Source organism: Eucalyptus grandis, chromosome 9 (genome assembly GCF_016545825.1).
Source record: "Eucalyptus grandis isolate ANBG69807.140 chromosome 9, ASM1654582v1, whole genome shotgun sequence".
In the NCBI taxonomy this organism is placed as follows: domain Eukaryota; kingdom Viridiplantae; phylum Streptophyta; class Magnoliopsida; order Myrtales; family Myrtaceae; genus Eucalyptus; species Eucalyptus grandis.
In genome coordinates this window covers 6931014-6953848 of record NC_052620.1, presented here as the reverse complement: position 1 = coordinate 6953848, position 22835 = coordinate 6931014, and the positions used below count along the sequence as shown (strand labels likewise).

General features: G+C 43.9%; 1 protein-coding gene across 1 annotated transcript; it reads left to right on the top strand.

Moving 5' to 3' along the window:
* Positions 1–7111: 7111 nt before the first annotated feature.
* Positions 7112–7810, top strand: LOC108960866. The gene has a single exon (XM_039302311.1). The coding sequence runs from the start codon at positions 7112–7114 to the stop codon at positions 7808–7810; it is 699 nt and encodes a 232-aa protein (XP_039158245.1).
* Positions 7811–22835: the final 15025 nt, after the last annotated feature.

Sequence of the window (22835 nt, the reverse complement as noted above, 5' to 3'; positions counted from 1 at the left end):
TCGGTCCGCATGCTCGCGACCCGGGTCGGCTCTTTGATCAAGCCGGAGTCATGAGGACCCGACATAGTCCACAAGCTCGTGGCTAGTCCGATCATCCTTGTGGCTTCACTTTGATAAGCCTTATAGTGTAGAAATCGAGCCACTTAACATGCGCATGTCTATGTGATTGCCCATCATTGGTAAAGTAAGTTCTCTAAATTTTTGGCCTTTGCAATTTACTTACTTTATCGCATTATTTTGTCGGTCCATGGCATTAGGATTGTCCTGAGTCTTGATCAATATACAATGGGGACACCGGACATTCGAATTATTTTCCCTCCAAGGGAAGAGCTTAGCATTTGGTGGGACAAGTTAGATCAAGATGGCCGTCAGTTTGTAGAGTCACATATTGGTCGACTACTTCCGCTGCTGCGTATCAACATCCATGTCGGCCTCGTCCAAGCACTCGCCCACTTTGTTGGTGCCCCGAGACTTCTACTTTTATCTTCGGCGTAAGCATGAGCTCACTCCCACCTTGGAAGAGTATAGCATTGCCATAGGAAAATCCTTGAAAGCTGAATTGATTAGTCCACCTATCGGAATAGATCCTGTTATGACCTTATCTGATTTTCTCGAGAATTAAGGAAGACGATTTAAGAAAGGTTTTAAAGGCTAACCGCAATGCATGTCCTTTATCTTTTCTGAAACAATGTTTTGAGAAAGGCACTTCATCTCAAATGCGAAGGTTTTCCTTTTGGCTTTCTTTGGGTTTATAGTTTTCCCTTACTGCAAGAATGCTATTAACCCTTTGATCGCTCAATTAGTTAAACAAGTGTTGGAAGGAAAGAATTTTGTAAACACTATTCTAACTGAAACTTTCCTTTCCCTCACTCATTTCAAAAGAGGTGGCGATAAGACTCTCCATTCCTCTCCTGAACTTTTACAAATTTGGTTTCTTTCACATATAAAAGGGTTTGGTGGTCTAATGACTATACATGATGTTAGTAATTCCAACCACCCTATTATGAGATTTGAGAACAACCAAAAACATGCACCGGATTATCATTATTCTAGGTGGCTAGCTTTCATGAAAAACCAACTTCCAAGGGTTTCCTATGGCATGCTAAATGGTTCCAAGTTCGGGTAGCGAGACTCTCGTGTGGAGGAGTTGGCCCAATCCCTCTATTGGGATTCACCGGAGCATTGGAGTACTATCCGACTAGGGTGACTCGTCAATATCAAGTCGTGCAAGAGCTTCCCCCGGCGTTACAAGTAGAGCCACTCCAAGTCAGTTTTGTCGATGGAAGCCGAGGCCATGAAGATTCCATTCTCACTATCAAATCAATGTGGGACATGTGCCATCCGCGAAAGCTCAAATGGCCCGAGGAGGAGTTGAAAGGCACGAAAGGAAGTACTATGCCTCGATTAAGTACATCCAACAACACAAGATTCCCGAGAAGCTGCTTCCGAAGATACCGGAGGCGCCGTTGAAGATCACCAATCAAGCTGAGAATAAACGCCTCAAAAGAGTTGCTGAAAAAGCTCAAGAGGAGAACAAACGATTGCGTCGAATGGTGTCCCGAATGTATATTGATCAAGCCAAATGAAGTGCTTGAATCAATCTTGCTATTCTCATTTTTAGATTAATGTTTAGGGAGTTTGAGTCATTTACTTTCCTAGTTCGTTTGCTTAGGACATATCAAATTTCTAGGCTTGTCAAAAGCTCCATTGATAAATAAAATTTCTAGAGTATTGCCATGGATCGGCGTATTTTCATATGAGATACTTATTTGTGTTCATTTCTTAATTTTTAGGTGATAACGGATCCATCACGTTCGCCCATCATCACGCGATTAAGAGCGAGAATGGCTGAACAAACCGAAATGCGTGATCGTGTCTCCGCTGTGGAGACTCAACTCCAACAAGTACTCGCCTCTTTACAACTTGTGACGGATCAACTCCAATTCCTCCAGTAAATCCAACAGCTGCACCTGCTCTTCCTGAAGTGGTTATCCCAAAGCAAGCAAACAAGGTTCAAACGATTGACGATGACATGCCCGGATGGAAGATGATCCATTCTCGATCAATGTGGAAAAGGCTAAGCTTGTCAACATCCCTAAGACGGAGCAGGATGAACGCTTTGCTAAAATGGAAGAAAAGTTGAAACAACTGCAGAGTCACGAGTTCACTCCCGTTCGACTTGTCCGTGTACGAGAAAGTCAAGATGCCAAAGAAATTCAAAATGCCGGATTTTGAGAAATACGATGGTACTTCCTGCCCAAAAGCTCATCTTCAGATGTACCATGTGCAAAACGAGCCTCTCATGATCCAATCATTCCATGCAAGTTTGACTGGGCCTGCACTAAATTGGTATGTCATGAAGAATGTGAACCTACTCGACACCTGGAATGAAGTGGCTGACGCATTTCTCAAACAATACAAGTTCAACATGGATATTGCACCTTCCCGAGAGGATCTCGAGAGGATGGAGAAAAAGAGGAGCGAGTCATTCAAAGAGTATGCCGTGAGATGGCGAAATCTGCAGCTCAAATCACCCCGAGCCTACCGACAAGGAGCTGATGAAGTTATTTATCAAAACTCTCCCATCCGAGTTTCGTATTCGGATGGCCAGCACGTACGTTGAAAGCTTCAATCAGCTTATTTCTGTGGGGAACAAATCGAGATGGGAATAAGGGAAGGATGGTTTCTTCAACCATCGAGTAGAAGATTCTCGCCAAGAAAGAGAAGGAGACTGGTGTAGACGTAAATATGGCTTATAGCCGGAAAATGCCAATCGCACCCCCGGCTATCCAGATGAATCCAAAGCAACAAACAAGCTACCGGCCGTCAATCATTTGCCCAAGCAAGAAGGCGGTTCTCTCCTCTCCTGGATCTCCATCCCAAGTGTTGGCAATTCTAAGAAAGAAAGGATTGCTTACTAGCGAACCAAAGCGCCCTAACCGCGAAAGCATTCGTAGTTACGACTCGACGAAGAAGTGCGACTATCATAGCGGTGAATTGGGACATTCAACGATGAATGTTTCACCTTGAAACACAAGATCCAAAACCTCTTGGACACAAAGGCCTTTTCATTTCAGACTACTCGGCCAAACGTCAAGAAAAATCCGTTACCGGAGCATGAAGGTACGGTCAATGCTATCCTAGAGCCCGAAGTTGGTCGAATCAAGAACTCGAAGGTACATGTGGCGAGATGCTTACAATGGCTTGGTAAGAGCTGGATATTATCCAGATCAGGAGGATGTTCCTCTTTCACTGATGAAGGAAAGAGTCACCAGGATGGTGGATGACGGAATCATCGTTTATGCTGACCATAACTCTATAGTTTCCACTATTTCCCCATCATTATTGATTGGGAGGAGGAGCAAGCGGCGCTCAATGCTGATAAAGAGGAAGTTGATCCTTCACTCGTGGACATGCCCCCACTTGAAGATGCATCCGACGATGAGATAATGATTGAAATGCCTCAACCGTATGAATATGTCAACAATAAGGCGGTCCCTTGGTCCTATGACCTAGATGTTGACCTCGTTACAAGGTCTGGTCGGACTTATTCTCAAACTAATACTCAACCCGCAAAACCCGTCACCGATGAAGAGGTTAAGGAGTTTCGGCCGTGATCAAAGCAAGCGAGTACAAGGTGGTCGAACATTCACGAAAGATGCCCGCCTGCATTTCTTTGCTTGAACTCCCGCTTACATCCCCCGTGCATCAAAAGTCTCTAATGAAGGTGTTAAGTGAAATTCGTGTACCGAAACGGTCGAGGCGGACAAGTTGGAAGACTTTGTGGGATCGATCCTTCTTAAGGACATGATTGCCTTTTCTGATGAGGAATTCCCTCTTGAGGGTAGGGGGCATAACAAGGCACTCTATGTATCTGTCAAGCATAAGGCTTCTCATGTGTCTCGAGTACTCATTGATAATGGGTCCGCCCTAAACATATGTCCACTGGCCACTCTTCATCGCCTTAAGGTGGACCCGTCCAGGATACATGCCGCAAAGACTTCGTCCGAGCTTTTGATGGTACAAAGAAGGAGGTGCTTGGGGAGATTCACCTCGATGTGCAAATAGGGCCGGTGGTTTTCAATGTTCCTTTCCGGGTAATGGATATCCCTACGCTTTTAATTTCCTCTTTGGGTCGTCCCCGATTCATACTGGGGGCGGTACCATCAAGTCTACATCAAGCTGTGAAATTCGTAATCAAAGGGAAGCTAGTCACTGTCTATGGCGAAGAAGATCACCGAATTTATCATGAGACAGCTATCCCCTATGTAGAGCCAAACTTTGAGTTCGAATCGAGCTACCACTCATTTGAGTTGGTATCCACTATTCATGCTTCTCGAGACTCACCACCACCAACTCCTGAAGTTTCAAATGCTACTCTAATGGTAGGAAGGATGATGGTTGGGAATGGTTTTATTCCTGGCAGTGGCCTTGGAAGAAATGGTCGGGATTCAAACCCCATTGAAGCCCCTCGAGGGTCCCGTCTTCTTTGGATTAGGGTACCATCGAAGAGTTGGGGAAAGTTACGGGAGGACGAAGACGGGGAAAGGCGAAACCCGCCACCGACCACGAGGCAAGAAAGGCAAAACCCAATACTCCCAAACATTCGCGAGACATTCCCGGTCCTCCCATAATGATGCAGGATGAAGCGAAGTAATAGATACCACAGGGGCAGCCAAGCGGAAAATTCGACTATCCGGTGAAGTATTCGGCTCCTCCCGGTTTCTATATTGATCCCCGCGACATTGTCCCGGATGGATGGGGTGGCATGGATGATCCGACACCCCGGAGATCGAAAACCCCGAAAATGCATTGGAAGGAATCTCTAGTCTCTTCGATGATGTCTTCATAGGGGCCATTGACGAAGGACCTCGGGAAAGATGGGCTCTAGCCCACAAGAGTAACTCATTTATTTGCTTTCTTACATTCCCCTGCGCGGGAATTTTTATCGCTTTCTAGGGCTTGTTTTTGATTTCTTCCTTTTCGCTTTCTTTTTAGGGCTTGAAAATTGCATTTCCATTCAATAAATGTAATTGATTGATGAATATCAATAAAATTACAAGTTTTATTTTGAGGGCATGATGAGGTACACCAAACCAGCCCGGTGATGATATCCAACCGATAAAAGAAAAAAAGAAAATCCAAGGAGAATTACCGAGGCCAGGCTCCATCATGCTTTCTCATGTTAAAATGTTTTAAAAAAAAAAATGTTTTTGCCAAAATTTCAAAAAAAACAACAAAAAAAAAAAAACAACAAAAACATAAAAACAAAAGCATAGATTACTTTGTCTGTCTTTCTAATTTATTTACTTCATGTCTCGGGAGCAATCTTACGGCATACAAAAGTATGGAAATGGCCCAGCCCAATGCAACAAATGCTGACATTGACGACCTCGATGACTTGAATGAAGATTCCATTGAGGTGCAGCGAAGGCGGGAGCAACATGAAAAAGCCAAGGCTCTCACATCCGAGCGGATTTGTCACTATTAATTTAGGTGACACCGAAGAAGTCAAAGAAATTAAAATTGGGGCAAATCTTCCCGAAGACGAGGCCGAGCGCCTAACTCAGCTACTAAAGGAATACCAGGATGTCTTTGCATGGACCTATGCTGACATGCCTGGTTTAGACCCATCAATCGTCGAGCATTGCTTGCCTACTAATCCGGACGTACCACCTAAGAAGCAAAGGCTCCGGAGAACTAAGCCCGAGCTCTCAAAGAAGATAGAGGAAGAGGTGATGAAGCTTCTGAAGGTGGGATTCATTGAAGTCTCACAATACCCTGAATGGGTGGCTAATATCGTGCCGGTGATGAAGAAGGATGGTCGAGTTCAAGTTTGCGTCGACTATCGAGATCTAAACAAGGCTAGCCCAAAAAGATGATTTCCCGCCGCCTCACATAGATGTCCTCGTGGATAGTACCGGATTTGAACTATTCTCATTTATGGATGGGTTTTCCGGATACAATCAGATAAGGATGAAGGAGGAAGACAAGGAGAAGACTGCATTTATCACCCCGTGGGGGACCTTTCATTACAAGGTCATGCCCTTCGAACTCAAAAATGCAGGGGCAACTTACCAACGAGCCATGGTAACACTATTCCATGATATGATGCATCAGGAGATTGAAGTCTATGTTGATGATATGATTGCAAAGACTCGGCCTGGAAGAAGCCATGTAGAAACCCTGAAGAAGTTGTTTGATCGACTCCGTGAATTCAAGCTTCGGCTAAATCCCACTAAATGCGTGTTCGGGGCAACATCCGGTAAATTACTCGGATTCATTGTAAGCGTAAGGGGATTGAGATTGACCCATCCAAGGCTAAGGCCATATGCGAATTGCAACCTCCATCAACAGTGAAAGAAGTTCGGAGCCTCCTGGGAAGACTGAATTACATAGCCCGGTTCATTGCCCAACTCTCTGAAACTGCCAAGCCATTCTTCAAGCTCCTAAAGAAGAATGCGCGAGTCAACTGGGATGATGAGTGTCGAGAAGCGTTCAACAAGTTAAAGCACTACCTGATGAATCCACCAGTTCTTGTCCCACCATCACCGGGGCACCCTTGATTCTCTACCTCACCGTTCATAGTGAGTCATTGGGTGCAATGTTGGCTCAGGAAAGTCCTGTGGATAAAAAAGAACGAGCCATTTATTATCTGAGTAAGAAGTTCACTGTATCAGAGCTAAAATATTCTGATGTTGAAAAGACTTGTGCGGCATTGGTGTGGGTATTGCATAGATTGCGACAATACACACTGCATTACCAGACATTCCTCGTGACTAAGAATGACCCCATCAAGTTCTTACTTGATCGGCCAGCTTTGGTGGGTAAGTTGGCCAAATGGCAAATTTTGATTTCGGAATTTGATGTGCAATACATGCCACAAAAGTCGGTTAAGGGTCGAGTGATCGCCGATCTATTGGCCGGAAATTCAGAAGTTTCTAATCACGATGATGGTTTCCTTGATGACCGTGTCTTGAGTGTAAATGAAGACTCATGGAAGATGTTCTTTGATGGAGCTGTAAACTTGTCAGTTCTGCATCAAATTACGATATCCCCGATGGACAGCACTATCCGGTAGCTGCAAAATTGATATTCCCATGCACTAACAATGTGGCCGAGTATGAGGCTTGCATCCTCGGACTTCAAGCCTGTCGAGATGGGTGTGGCCAAGTTAATGGTATTTGGAGATTCGGCACTGATCATATTACAGACAGTAGGTGAGTGGAAGACCAAGGATGCCAAGTTGCTCCCGTACCACGAGTACTTAGAAGATCTGGTAAAGGAGTTTGAAGAAATTTCATTTGAATACTTGCCAAGGTCTCATAATCAATTTGCGGATGCACTCGCGACTTTGTCATCTATGTTACAAGTCACTGATGGGTTAGAGGTTGAGCCTTTGAAGATAGAGGTGTTGCCGAAGCCGGCTTCTTGTATGATTATAACGGAAGAACCCGATGGAAAACCGTGGTATTACGATATCATGAACTACATTAAAAGGCAGGAATTTCCCAAAGGAAGCACTCCTTCCGATAGGAAGTACATCACGAAGATGGCCTCAAAATTCTTCGTCGGTGGTGAGAATTTGTACAAGAGATCCTATGATTCAGTTTTGTTACGGTGTGTGGATGCAACCAAAGCCACTCAAATCATGCAAGAAGTGCACGAAGGAATATGTGGTCCTCATATGAATGGGCACATGATGGCCAAGAAGATTATGAGATTAGGCTACTATTGGCTCACACTAGAAAGTGACTGCATCAAGCATGTACGGAGTTGTCATCGTTGCCGATCCATGGCGATAAGATAAATGTTCCTCCAACGAGCTGCATCAATTTTCCGAGCCATGGCCCTTCTTAATGTGGGGCATTGATGTGATCGGCCCAATAAATCCGAAAGCTTCTAATGGGCATCGATTCATTTTAGTGGCCATAGACTATTTCTCCAAATGGATCGAAGCTACGTCATTTGCAAGTGTCACTGCTCGCAATGTTGCGAAGTTCATCAAACGTGACATAATTGCTCGTTATGGTGTCCCCTGAAGCAATCATCACCGATAATGGGACCAATTTGAACAACAAACTTGTTGATGAGTTGCTCGGAGAGTTCAAAATCAAGCATTTGAATTCGTCTCCTTACCGCCCTCAAATGAACGGGGCCGTTGAAGCAGCTAATAAGAACATTAAGAAGATTTTGGCTAAGACAGCCGAGAATTATCGAGATTGGCATGACAGGTTACCCTTCGCGCTGATGGCGTATCGGACATCAATCCGCACTTCCACCGGGCTACCCCGTTTGCTTTGGTGTATGGCATGGAGGCAATTCTACTCGTAGAAGTGGAGATTCCTTCTCCGAGAGTTTTATCCCAAGTGGAGTTGTCTCGAAGCTGAATGGTCGCAACAAAGACTTGAACAGTTAAACTTAATTGATGAGAAGAGACCGAAGGCGCTTTGTCATGGCCAAGCTTATCAGCAAAGAGTTGCCGATCCTTCAACCGAAAAGTACGACCGAGACATTTCGAAGTAAATGATCTTGTTCTAAGAAAGCTGTTGCCAATTTTCCCTGATCCCGGGGCAAGTTCGCCCCAAATTACAAAGTGGTCCATATGTGGTGAAGAAGGTACTTCCCGGAGGTGCCTTGATCTTGCGTAAATGGATGGTCGCGTGTTCTCCACTCCGTTGAATTACGTCTTGTCAAGAAGTATTATCCATGATAGAATTTGCCATGTCTTGTCTTGAATTGCAAGTATTTTATGATAAATAAGATGCCTCGATCAATTGAATTGTTCAAGTTTGTCATAAATTTTGCATTCTTCTTCCTTAATGAATCGTGTGAGATAAATTAAATGTGTCAAATGAGATACCTTGGAATGATGAAGGGCAAGCCTTATTCCATACACTATCCCATACACTAATCCTTGGTGAGTTGTGCAAAAGAATTCCATGCCCGCAAGGAAAAAGGTGATCTCGCAAATGGTACGTCAACCAAGGTGATGAGAGGCCGTTTCTTCTTCTACCCAAAACACCACGGGTATACCCATTGTTTAGCCCTTCGAACCCACACACATGAAGAATTTTTAAATCATCCCTGTTAAGGATCATCCCACATTGGGATGAAGTTTGAAATGAATGAAAGGAATTTTCTTACTCACACTTGCATCAATCTTTGAGTGTTCCTTTCGCATTGTAACTCATATGATAATTTAAAGTGCCTTAGGATGATGAAGAGCAGTCATTTCTCTATCCTACACACTTTCATCCATTGCATAACCCACTTGAGCTTATGAATTTATTTCATATTAAACCCAAAGGTGATCATCCCCCACACTTGGGGCAAGACAAAAATACTCAAGTAGCATGAACTAGAATACCGACAAAAATGGAGATTTTGTTAAAAAAAAAAAAAAAAAAAAAAAAAAAAAAAAGGGGCAAAAATGGGGCATGAAAAAGCAGTGTGCCTGGTAAAAGCAAGGCCGATGCCAAAAAAAAAAAAAAAAAAAAAAAAAAAAAAAAACTCAAATGCTGTTGCAATCAATGAGTAAAAAAAAAAAAATCTCCGACAATGGAGAAGGAAAGTGGTGGAAATGTCAAGATGATCACCAACTTTGACCCTCTAAACACTTTTTGAGCCTAATGATCCTTTCATTTCACAACCCATGAACCAAGCCTACGTTACGTCCCTTGCAAAGTCTTTTCAGATTAGGGCACTTGAATTAACGTAAGAGTTCATATGCTTGAAAGCATCGCTTGAAGAAGTGCGAGTAAGATAATTACTTCCTTGTATGTTTCTTGACTTGAAAATCCCAAGACAGTTATGAAATGTCGTTTTTCAAATAGCCCCGGCTTAAAGAGTCCTCTTTGTTAAGCCGTTGACCAAACCCACATTATGGTCCCTTTTGAAGACCTCTCAGATTGGTGAAATCGTACCACTTGCGAGATTGCTCGGACCCTTGTTTGGCATGACGATGGTGAGATAGAGTGATTGACAAAATCCTGCATCAAAGGTCGGATGAAATTGCCATTTTAATGAGGATGAGAGAAAAGTCCTTTCAGACCAAAGGATCCCTCATTTAACACATTCATGACATTCATGTATTCATAATGGAAATTAGGTGATGCAAGATTAATGAAAATCATCGTGAACCTCCATTAAATTGATACATGTTTATGATTACCAATGCATGTTGTCTCTTCTACGACCATATTTTGCAGGAGACGTATCCCCGAAAATCGGAGATGTTACCAGTGTAAGTATATCTCTATCCATACCTTGAATATTTGTCATTGCACAGGTATTCCTTTTTAAGCATACCGACACTCAATTGAGTTGTCCCCCAAAAGATTTTTCCTCCAGATTCAATCGATTAAGGCGACCGAAGAATGGTTCGGGTCCCGTCGGATGATTTCGTCGCAAGGCCGGGCGACCGAAGAATGGTTCGGGTCCTAGCCAAGCAAAACCTCGCCTAGGCGACCGTAGGATGGTACGGGTCCTAGACAACATTTATTGCTCTAATAGGCGACCGTAGAATGGTACGGGTCCTGGAAAAGCAATCTCCACATTCAGGCGACCGTAGAATGGTACGGGTCCTGAAAAATCAATTTTCCATCAAGGCGACCGTAGAATGGTACGGGTCCTTGACAACACCTATTCCTTATTCAGGCGACCGTAGAATGGTACGGGTCCCGGAAAGTGAATCCCGTTTAGGCGACCGTAGAATGGTACGGGTCCTAGACAAAACCTTTCGCCGTCTTGGGCGACCGTAGAATGGTACGGGTCTTGGGAAAGCAGTTCTTTACAAAACCTTTCTGCCGTATTGGGCGACCGTAGAATGGTACGAGTCCTGAGAAAGCGGCTCCTTTCTGCCATACTGGGCGACCGTAGAATGGTACGGGTCTTGAGAAAGCAGCTCCTTTCTGCCATACTAGGCGACCGTAGAATGGTACGGCTCCTGGACGGGTAACACTCACTATCTCGAATTACTTTATCCTCCTCGAAGGTAAGTTATCCCAGGTAGGTTCATCTATCATTTGCATTAGCATTTCCATGCATCATATAAATTGCATTAAAAAATGGAATTCACGTTCCAACAAAAAATCATTCACTGCATGTGCATGGTCAAAATTTAGGTCTCAATTTGTCTTTGAAGGCAACCTCTACGAGCTCACCTTCAAAGAGGGGCAGTGGACACCTAAATTTTGGCGACCCATTTAGACATTTAAAAATTAGGGGTTAATTTTATCCCTGAAAAAAATAAAATCACATGGCATATAGTTTAGGAACATTTTTGTTTATTTTATTGGACCGACAGCGAGTGCAAAATTTTTCACATATTCCGTTCAGATTCTTCACACATTTAGGCAATATACACCAAATGATGTATTTTGGAGCAAAAAGGAAAATTTTGGATAGAATATGTGAAAAATACAAAGGGAGAATATTGCACAAGGTGGATATGTCTCAACGATATATTTAGGGGTATCATGCGAGAATAAAAAGGAAAAAATATATACCGTAGCGATACATTTTTTAGACCTATATAATACCTCGCATGCAATTTGTTTGGAGGGGCCACACATATCAAATACACGAGAGAAAAAAGTGAGTAAGGGCGAGACTTGGATTGAAAGAGAGACTTCTTTTTACGTCTTTGGGTCAATAGGTCAAAAAAGTTTTCCTCTGACGAGGTGCATAGAGAGAGCACGTGAAAGAAGGAAAAAACTAAAAAATGTTGGTTTGTCTTCTTCCAGTAAGGGCCTTCAAGCGTGAAGTTCGGCGCTTGCAATTTTGACGCCTGCAGTTGCCGATCCCTTGTTGCTCCACCGTGAGTCCAGGCTGCTGATCCCCCAACTATGTAACGACGAGCGGCACCCGTACCAACCAACAGCCTCGAGACAATCACACCGAGAGCTGCTGCTTCGGCTGTTGCGACTTCAGGAGCCCCAGAAATTCACAAGCTTGGCCGCACGCAACTCGTGATCCCTTGCCATGACGTCCAGCGGTCCCTTCGGCGTGCTGCAGTGTTCTTCAATCTAGACTAACAAAATTCCCTCTGCCACAGTACTGAATCAACACCGCATCATCGCTACAGCAACTTCTCCATGCAAGCCCAGTCTTCTTCGCTGCCGTGGCTGGTGTTGTTGTGGCTCGATAATCCTCAACTGGCCGTGAATCAGCCTTTGGTCAAGTTTGATTTTTTTTCTTTTGCAGGTCTTCTCAGAGTACCCAACAGAGACGTCCACACGACAAACCCGAAGGGAGAGGACGCATGCCTCCACTTCTCATAAAATCCACGGAAGAAAAATTCTGGGCATAAACATTCCTAGTAAAAGAGGGTTTCTAAAGCGGTCCCGAAGCTTCCTTTTAACATCAACGACGAAGCAGCCACGCCTTGCACAAAGCACGCTAGTCTTTCCTTAGAGGTTGAAAATTTAAGTGTGGGTTTTAGAAGGTCAAAGTTTGACAATCGGTGGGATTGTCGGAAGACTAGTGGATTTCCTTGCGGCACCGAATTCCACAAAACCAACAAGTGGGAGACCAAGATACGCTGTCCATTGACGAGTCCCTTGCCGAGCTTACAAATTTTTGTTTTGCAGGTCTCGTGGAGCCCATCGGGTGATCTTCGAGCAACCGAGCACCGCCACGTTGCATCGTGAGTAGCCGTTTGAGGATCGGAATTCGGAAGCCAATATTCGAATTAGGTAAAAATTTTATCTATTTTGATTTTCGAAAATTCCGCTTCCTTATTTGATATATTCGTTGACGCCCATGATGGAAATTTCTGATATGCTAAGATATGTGAAATCTCGAGTAGCCTTCTAAATTAGGAAATCTTCCTAATTTCGCAACGTGCATATGATTGACGGTCCGATTTCATGCTCGAAATATGACCCGTATCGCACGGAAAAATCACCAATCCGATCTCACGCTCGAGATACGATTCGTGATTTTGTCTAAAATTGGCTAATCCGATCTCATGTGCGAGATATGATTCGTCAATTTATTTCCAAAATTAAATGGACATGGATGATATTTTGCTGGATTTGTTGCCGTGTTGTTCTTGATGCCTTTATTTGTTTGCTCCCATAAAAGAAAAAAAATTGAGTTAGATTAGATGCATATTAGGATAAAATTGCATGTTTCATTTTTAGACTGATTTAGATAGACTGCATCTTAGGTCAGAGATTGCTAGGTTAAGATAATATCCTGGTTTAATTAAGGTTTACCATGACCTAATCCTTAATATAAGTTGGATAGATGATCTTAATCTAGCTAGATAATCTTTACATTTTTCTAATTTCGAGTTTCATAAAAAAATACAAAAAAGTGTCATAGAATAAATGAGTTTCAATCTTTAGGATAGATTGTATTCTTTTTAGGAAAAAGAAAGAAAAGAAAGAAAAGAAAAATGTCACATGCACATCATTAGGATTAGATTCATTAAAATGCATGTCATGTGGTAGTTGTTGCTAGGCCCATTCAACTAGGAGTTACATGTCATTAGAGTTAGGTCATTTAGTTAATATTGCATTGCATATTGCATAATTTTCATTAAATAAGTGAAAACAAAAAAGAAATTGCGTGTTAATTAGAAACCATATCCAGGTTGTTGATGTGGATTTTAAATTAACATTGCAGATGCTTTCGTTGCTACAAGGTAAGTCATGCATTTTTCTATTTGCTTTCTTGGGTGTTAAATTGATGGATTGCACACCCGCATGATCGCCTCGCATGTTAGAGAATTAGATTTAAAATTAATCCAAGCTGCCTGCAAAACATTTTCTTTGAAATAAAAGAGAAAGGTACCGAAAGGGCGTTAGAAAAGTCTAGCGTAACCAAGTCCCCCGAATTCATAATCTCTGGTTCGTAGGAGTAAAGTAAATCTCTCGTTACTTTACTTGGGTTTCTAATCGACCAACCAAAAAATAGATTAGTGGCGACTCCTAAATAAAATCCATTTGCATGTTAAGAACTTGAACCTAAGTCGCGAATTGGTATGGGTTTGGGAGAGCCCGAGTTAAGTTTAGGCTTAACAATCCATTAGCCAAACCCTAGGTGGTTCACACTCGAAAAAAATTGGTCGCGACACAGGGTAATTATGGATCGCCGGCCACTAATCGCCCGCGAATGGCCTCATGCAATAGGGCCCGATCAAAGTGATGTACAAAATCGCCTCGTTAACATTGAAGACGGCATAAGACATATGTCCATTGTCCTTCGACAACTCTCGAGACAAATGGAATCCACTCAAGTCAAAGCCAACTCTGTAGTTGCCTTAAGCACCGTCATGACACCCGCAAATTTGCCAGAAAATAGCCAGTACCATAGACAGTTTGAAAGGATCATGAAAAAGTTAAGCCAGCTGCAGGAGCAGAATCCCATGGACTTGTCCAATTACGCCGGCATTGAGATCCCTGAAAAACTCAAAGCACCTGAATGCGAAAGGTATGCTGATACCTTCCGCCCAGAGATCTACTTGCAGGCCTACTTGGTCCGAAGGATGATTCAATCGTATCAATCAAGCTTGATTGGCCCTGCCTTGCGATGGTACGTTGTCAGGAAGATTAGTCCCCTTAAAACCTGGAGGGAACTAATTCATGTTTTTCACCAAGAATATGATATTGACATCAGCCCGACATAGCCTTGCCCTACGAAGAACCCGATGATCGCGGAGCACGAGGAACCGTTAGTCGCTGAGATAGGAGAAGAGCATGTCAATGAAGCCTTGCATGATAAATGGGCAGCTAAGCAACATCTTGTTACTGGAAAATTTCCCACTAGGAAAGGCAAGGAGCCTTTATACGAGATCAAAGACACAGAGCCTGTTCAAGACCGGGGCAAGACTAGACGACTCCCCAAGCTTACTCCAAGAGCTAGGGTCCAAGAGCACCAACCCCTATCAACCTCGGAAAGCAAATCGAGACAGTGAAACTCTAATGTCTCTAACTTCCTTTGACAGAATCGAGCTGGCAAAACGAAAGGCCTTACTCAAAAGATCTGGACTAAAGGCCAAGAAAAGAAAGCCTAAGCAGATCAATACAGCACCTGCCAACGAGCCACCGCACCAAGGCTTCGAGCATTCCCAAGAATACAACTTTGAATGCTTCAATCCCCTAGAGTGCAACCCTGAAGACTTCCCGGCCCTAGAATACAATCCTAAGGACTTCCAGCGTTATTTCGACAATGAAACTGACGATTCATCATATAACTGTTTCCTACTCTCATCCGGGGATGAAGGCCCGTCAGAAGAGGAGGCATACGTCTTTATCCGCTACGATCCTAACGAAGTATTAAGCTCATCACCTGACCATGAGGATAGCTTAAATGCCTCATCCTCCTTCGGTAATTTTGACCCGGAAGAAAGCAATGGGGTAATCTCGATAGAGTCCAGCTTCCCTGAAATAGAAAAATTCACCACCACAACAGATATGCAGTGGGAAAACCTTTGGCCTAACCAAGATACATCAAGCCCGTCTTGCCCTCGTAGGATCATGAGCCATATAGAAATATGGATACCCAATCTCCGCAAGTATAACGGCACAGCTTGTCCTGTGGCCCACTTGCAGTATCTCCATGCGGAAATGAATCGGTACTATGGCCCGATGTCGTTCACAACTCAGGCATTCCAAGAAACTCTTACGGGTCCGCATTGCAATGGTTTATCACAGCAAACATTTATCTTCTAAAGGATTGGAATGAGCCGACTTCCACATTCTTGCATCGCACCAAAGCCGATCGGGCCGAAATCGCCTTGTGAGAGCTTGGCTCACTTCACAAGAAAACCAATGGAAGATTTCCGAGCATACGCAGGGGAGGTGGAGGGCTTTCATGATGCAAACCCACCCTCAACCGGCTGAAGAGCGCTTAATGAAGCAGTTCATAGAAGTTTTGTCCTACAAGCAGCGCTGTTGGCTGCGTGGGTTACACTTCCGTAACTTCAACGAGGTAGTCATCGCATGCGAATACTTCGAGTCTACTGAAGGCAAGGAATTCAAAGACGCTTAGCTTCAAGACCAGCACTATCAAAGCGCTCCTTTACACAAGGGTTTTCATGAGTTTTACTTGTTTTTATAATTTCATGTTTATCATCTTATCTAGTGTACTACGGTTGTATTTTCCATTCCAAGTACTCTATTGTACGGTTGTAATATTTTGTTTTAAGAACATGAGGCGGTACTCCAAACCAGCCCGGTGATGCTATCCAACCATGAAAAAAAATATTATCCAAGGAGAATACTTGAGGGCTGGGCTTCCTCATGCTTTTTCTCCTCAAAGATGCATTTTGAAAACAAAACAAAAAAATTCATCACCCAAAGCTTTTGTCAAAACAAGATGATAAATTTAAGCACGTTTGTCTTTCTAACCCTCTCACTTTATGTTTCAAAACATCATCCTCTTTGATTTAGTGTGACAAAAGGTATTTGAAACTGGCACATCATGTGAGCTCGCCAAATTCAAAAATACCCTTTCAAGAAGACAATGGGGCAAACAGAAAATATCATCCCACTTCAAAGAAGGTAAGTTTTATTCTCTGAATATAATTTTAGAAATGATGTCCTTTCTCTTCTATTTACAGGAAACGAAAAATGGGATGTAATAGGCACAGGCATATTATCAAACTTGAAGCATGCATAGCATGATAGCTCAAGGCAGGATGTCCCGAGTTCATTGACAGACTTCCGGCTTCAACAAGCCAAGAAGCACAAAGAAGGATTTGCTTCTCTTCCTTTAAAGTGATTACCGTCAACGGGAGAAAATCTAGACAGTCGGAGCGATCTATAGCCCCACACCCGGACAATGATGTTGGAATCTAGAAACTTCACTCCGACACGTATTCTTCCGAGGAGTAATTGCCATCGAAAGCTTGAGACTTTTTGATCTCGGATTCCATAGAAGCTTGAGGTACATGACTTTTTGTCCAATGATGCTATAGTTAAAGACAGAAGGAGAAATTCCATAGAAGGAGGGCGTTGAAGATGAATCAACGACCAACAATCATGCATACATGGTCACAAAAGAGGAAGGCCAATTGAAGGAAACATTAAACTATGCCAAGATAAAGAGGCCATCATCAACATTCAAATATCTTTAGGAGCTAGCACATACAAGCTTTGGAGAAGAGTAATTTGGTATCGTTTCCAATATTCCCCACTCTTTGAATTCACTTTTGACATATTTTCTCCTATTGACAAGAAGCATAGGATTCAAGAAACAAGCTTAATGGTTAATTTGGGCAAATCAAATGATCCATATTGATTTACCTAACTTGATATGAAAGGAAGTGTCGTCCAGGAGCCGGTTCGGTTAAATAAAAAAGAAGAAGTGCCCTACGAACACCATCGGCGCCTCTAGCCGAGTGGTGGTATCCAGGAAGAAGCAAAAAGGTCCGAAGTCGGGGGTTCGAATCCCCGACGCGGTAGTTAGCCGCTTGGAATTCGTGTCCCCATCTCACTTCAGGTTCTCCCAATCGTCTGCAAACCCGGTGAAGGGTAAAGTTGTATCGCTTCTAGTTATTCAACTCTTGAAAAAGTTCATGACTAACACATTCTCTTGTTTGTTACAGGATCACCGACCCGTCAAAAGCAAGGATAACGAATCAATGAGAAGCATGTCTTGTTTGTTTACTCGACCGTCCAAAACAAAGATAACAAATCAATGAGAGGCATGACAAACTCTCCCAAACGAAATGGCGTCCCGAGTAATTGCCAAAGCAAATGACGAGAGATCCTTCAGCCTCAATTCACCTTTAATTTTGGCCCCGTTGATTGATCCATTTTCTCTCCGCGGGGCAACAACAGAGTGCCCGATCAGATCCCCAACCCCGGATGATCCTTCATGTGTCATATCCCTAATCAATAGGGACAATTATCGACACCCCTTTGCGAATAACCCTTTTGATGTTCAAAATTTAACATATTTGGAAACACCATTATGTTAACTCTTAAAGTTGTCAATAGGGTCTTTTTTTGAGTCAAAACCATTCACTTGTTTTGAAAAGTTCAAACTCTATCATATTCAAAATGTGGCATGTCATTTCCAGATGAATTATGCATGATGATTTCGTCTGTCTAAGTCACTGATTCCACTGAGGATTATTAGAATAGACAGCTAAGTGAAGAATACAAGATTAATTGAGCATGCTGGATGAGGTACGTCGAATGATGAAAGGCAAGCCATATCCTACACACAGTCCCCATCTATACACTTGTGAGATGAGTGCGAAGATTCCATGGGCTGCGGGGTAAAGAGTTCTCTCGTGAATGGTACGATAACCAAAATAGTGAGAGGCATTCCATCGCTCACCCCATTGAGCCCCATACACGACAAATTCCTGCTATGTTCCCAAAGAACTACTCCACACTTTGGGCAAGTCGAAAGCAAGTCAGCATCACAAGGTGAGAAGAGAGATAGAAATTTTCTTGCTCGCACTTGCATCAATCTTTGGGTGTCTTTATTGCATATGAACACTCGCATTAATTTAAGTGCCCTAGAATGACGAAGAGCAATTATTTCTTTACGCACTTGTATCTATTGTACAACTCAATTGAGTCTGTAAATTCACCCTCACATGGAGGCAAAATAGAAGTTACTACCATTTAAACAAAGATAGCTTGGAGCGCCTCAAGATGAAGACTCAAGAGTCTAATAACGGTGCTTCGATTGAATTTGTCAAGATCAGCTCTCAAGCAACAAGAATGAAAAAAACATGGGCATAAAAAAACAGTGTACCTGGTAAGAGCAAGGTCAATGCCCATAAAAGAAGAACTAGAATAAAAATAGGGGCATGAAAGAAGCAGTGTGCCCGGTAAAAGCAAGGCCAATGCCCCCTCAAAAATGCAGCCAATAAAATGTTGCTTTTTGTGGTCCTTAGAACCTCCATTTGACAAGAGAAGAAAGACTGGCGACAAATGCCAAGGCAATCACCAGCTCTACCTTTTTACACATGAATCAAGCCTACATTGCATCCCATTGTAAAAGTCTCTTCAGACTAGGGGCACTTCAATTAACGCAGGATTTCATATGTCTATAAGCATCGCTCGGAGAAGTACGAGCAAGATTACTCTATCTCTTTTCGCGGGTTCTTGACTCGTAAACCCGGAGATGATCGTGCAACATTTTCGTCCATCGCTTCAACCTTGATGGTCCCCTTCGATGAGCCACCGACTAAGAACTCATCACGGTTTCAACAAAGACCTCTCACATTGGTAAAGTCGTACCGTTTACGAGAATACTCGCACCCGCTAACATGATGACAAAGTGAGATAGTGTGGTCCTTATGAATCCCGCATCAATGGTCGGATAGCCTTTTCCATGAGAGTGAGCAGAAAGTCCTTTCAGACTGAAAGTCCCTCATCTGGCATGCTCGAAGCATTTATATTCCGAATAAATGTTGTCTTTCAAAATCTTCCCTAGTGGAATTCGAATGATACAAAACTGACAAAATTATCATGCATGAATCTCATTTGAGCTCATGAATTTATAGAATATACAATCATGTGTGCATATTGTGCAAATAGTAGACATACTTCGGAGATTAGAGATATTGCTAGGTAAGCATATCCCTATTCGTCTTAAGGTACCTATCACCGACTGTGTACTCTCCCCTTGACACTCGACCTATTCGAATTGTCTCTTGAGTTTCGATGCTTGCAACTGTCTTAGCATCCCATTGTCTTTGAGTACCGGCCACCGTCCGGATACTCCTTTTTCCTGACACTCGACCTATTCGAGTTGTCCTCAGAGTATTGATACTTGTGACTGACCAAGTATCCCTTTATCGTTGAATGCCTACTGTTGTCTAGGTATCCCTATTGTCTTTGAGTACCAGCCACCGTTCGGATACTCCCCTTTCCTGACACTCGACCTGTTCGAGTTGTCCTCAGAGCATTGATACTTGTGACTGACCAAGTATCTCTTGGGATACCTACTGCTGTCTAGGTATCCCCATATCATTAAGTACCCACCGTTGTCCAAGTACTTCCTTTTTATGACACCCAGCTTGCCCAAGTTGTCCCCAAATAATAAATTTGCTCAAGCATTCCACACTTTGTGTGCCTCGCGCCTACCTAGGTATGCTTTCTTACACTTAGACCAACCGAGTGGTCCCCGTGTTGTATCATTGAATACTTGTGTTCATCCAAGTATCCCAAGATTTTGTACACCCGTGGCTATCCGGTGTTCTAGCCCTTTGAGTGCCTCGCGGCCATCCAGGTAAGCACCGTGCTACATTCAAGTTTATGTTACCAGGAGGTGAAAGACCTTCACGAATATCCAAGGTACGCCCTCGATATTCCCAATTACCAGGAGGTGAGAGACCTTCACGAATATGCGGGGCACGCCCTCGATATTCCCATTACCGGAGGTGAGAGACCTTCACGAATATCCTGTGCACGTCCTCGATATTTCCCTTTACTAGGAGGTGAGAGACCTTCACGAATATGCGAGACCCATCCTCGATATTCCCTTTACCGGGAGGTGAGAGACCTTCATGAATATGTGAGGCACGTCCTCAATATTCTCAATTACCCGGGAGGTGAGAGACCTTCACGAATATGCGGGGCACGCCCTCGATATTCCCAATTACCAGGAGGTGAGAGACCTTCACGAATATGCGGGCACGCCCTCGATATTCCCACTTACCGGAGGTGAGAGACCTTCACGAATATGCGGGGCACGCCCTCGATATTCCCATTACCAGAGGTGAGAGACCTTCACGAATATCCTGTGCACGTCCTCGATATTTCCCTTTACCAGAGGTGAGAGACCTTCACGAATATGCGAGACCCATCCTCGATATTCCCTTTACCAGAGGTGAGAGACCTTCATGAATATGTGAGGCACGTCCTCAATATTCTCAATTACCAGGAGGTGAGAGACCTTCACGAATATCCCAAGTATGTCCTCGATATTCCCTTTTACCAAGAGGTGCGAGACCTTCAAGAATATGCGAGGCACGTCCTCAATATTCCCATTTACCGGAGGTGAGAGACCTTCACGAATATCCTGTGCACGTCCTCGATATTCCCTTTACCAGAAGGTGAGAGACCTTCATGAATATGCGAGGCACGTCCTCAATATTCTCAATTACCAGGAGGTGAGAGACCTTCACATATATGCAAGACCCATCCTCGATATTTCCACACGAATATCTCAGGTATGCCTTGATTCTTCCTTCAGAGTTTATACCTGTGATCGTCCAGGTACCCATTCGATACTTGTGATCATCCAAGTATCCCCAAATAGTTTGTACCTGTGATCGTCCGTACCCCTTCGATACTTGTGATCATCCGGTATCCCCAAGAGTTTGTACTTTTGTGATCGTCTAGGTACCCTTCGATACTTGTGATCATCCAGGTATCCCCAAATAGTTTGTACCTGTGATCGTCCAGGTACCCCTTCGATACTTGTGATCATCTAGGTATCCCCAAATAGTTTGTACCTGTGATCGTCCAGGTACCCCTTCGATACTTGTGATCATCCAGGTATCCCTAAAGAGTTTGTACTGTGATCGTCCGGTACCCCTTCGATACTTGTGATCATCCGGTATCCCCAAATAGTTTGTACTGTGATCGTCCGTACCCCTTCGATGCTTGTGATCATCTAGATATCTCCAAAGAGTTTGTACTGTGATCGTCTAGGTACCCTTCGATACTTGCAAACGTCCAGGTATCCTCCAAGAGTTCGCACTTGTGATCATCCAAGTACCCGTCCATTGCCTATGATTAGCCAAATACCCATTTCGACGCCTGCAAAGGCCCAAATATCCTTCAGTTAGTACTTGTGAATATCCGGTACTCATTGATATGCCCGTGAATGTCCGGTATCTTCCGAGAATCGATGCCCGAGAAAGGTCGGCGCATCCTCCCGAGAAAGGTCGGGTTCCAACCGGTGTCTTCGACGTAAGTCGACACCCCACGTAATCGATGCCCCGAGAAAGGTCGGCGCATCCTCCCGAGAAAGATCGGGTTCCAACCGGTGTCTTCGACGTAAGTCGACACCCCACAAATCGATGCCCTGAGAAAGGTCGGCGCATCCTCCCGAGAAAGGTCGGGTTCCAACTGGTGTCTTCGACAGAAGTCAAACACCCCACAAATCGATGCCCTAAGAAAGGTCGGCGCATCCTCTCGAGAAAGGTCGGGTTCCAACTGGTGTCTTCGACGTGTCGACACCCCACAAATCGATGCCCCGAGAAAGGTCAGTGCATCCTCCCAAGAAAGGTCGGGTTCCAACCAGTGTCTTTGACAGAGGTCAGACACCCCAACAAATATGACGCCCTGAGAAAGGTCGGCGCATCCTCCCGAGAAAGATCGGGTTCCAACCGGTGTCTTCGGCGAAGTCAGACACCCCACAAATCGATGCCCCGAGAAAGGTCAATGCATCCTCCCGAGAAAGGTCGAGTTCCAACCAAGTGTCTTTGACAGAGGTCGACACCCCAACAAATATGATGCCCCGAGAAAGGTCGGCGCATCCCCGAGAAAGGTCGGGTATCAACGGTGTCCTTGATACAAATCGTACACCCACAAATGAGATGCCCCGAGAAAGGTCGGTGCATCTCCCGTCAAGGCGACTGAAGAAAGGTTCGGGTCCTAGACAAATCATGGATTGTTTTAACAGGCGACCGAAGAATGGTTCGGGTCCTGGAGAAGCAACTCCCCGTCACGGCAACCGAAGAATGGTTTGGGTCCGAGACAAACCACTGATTACTCTAGCAGGCGACCGAAGAATGGTTTGGGTCCTGAAGGAGAAATCTCCCGTCAAAGCGACTGAAGAAGGGTTCGGGTCCTAAACAAATTATTGATTGTTTTAACAAAGGATCAAGAATGGTTCGAGTCCTGGAA

Coding starts and splice junctions, on each gene's coding strand:
- LOC108960866 (XM_039302311.1), top strand. CDS start 7,112: ATGTGGCCGAGTATGAGGCTTGCATCCTCGGACTTCAAGCCTGTCGAG.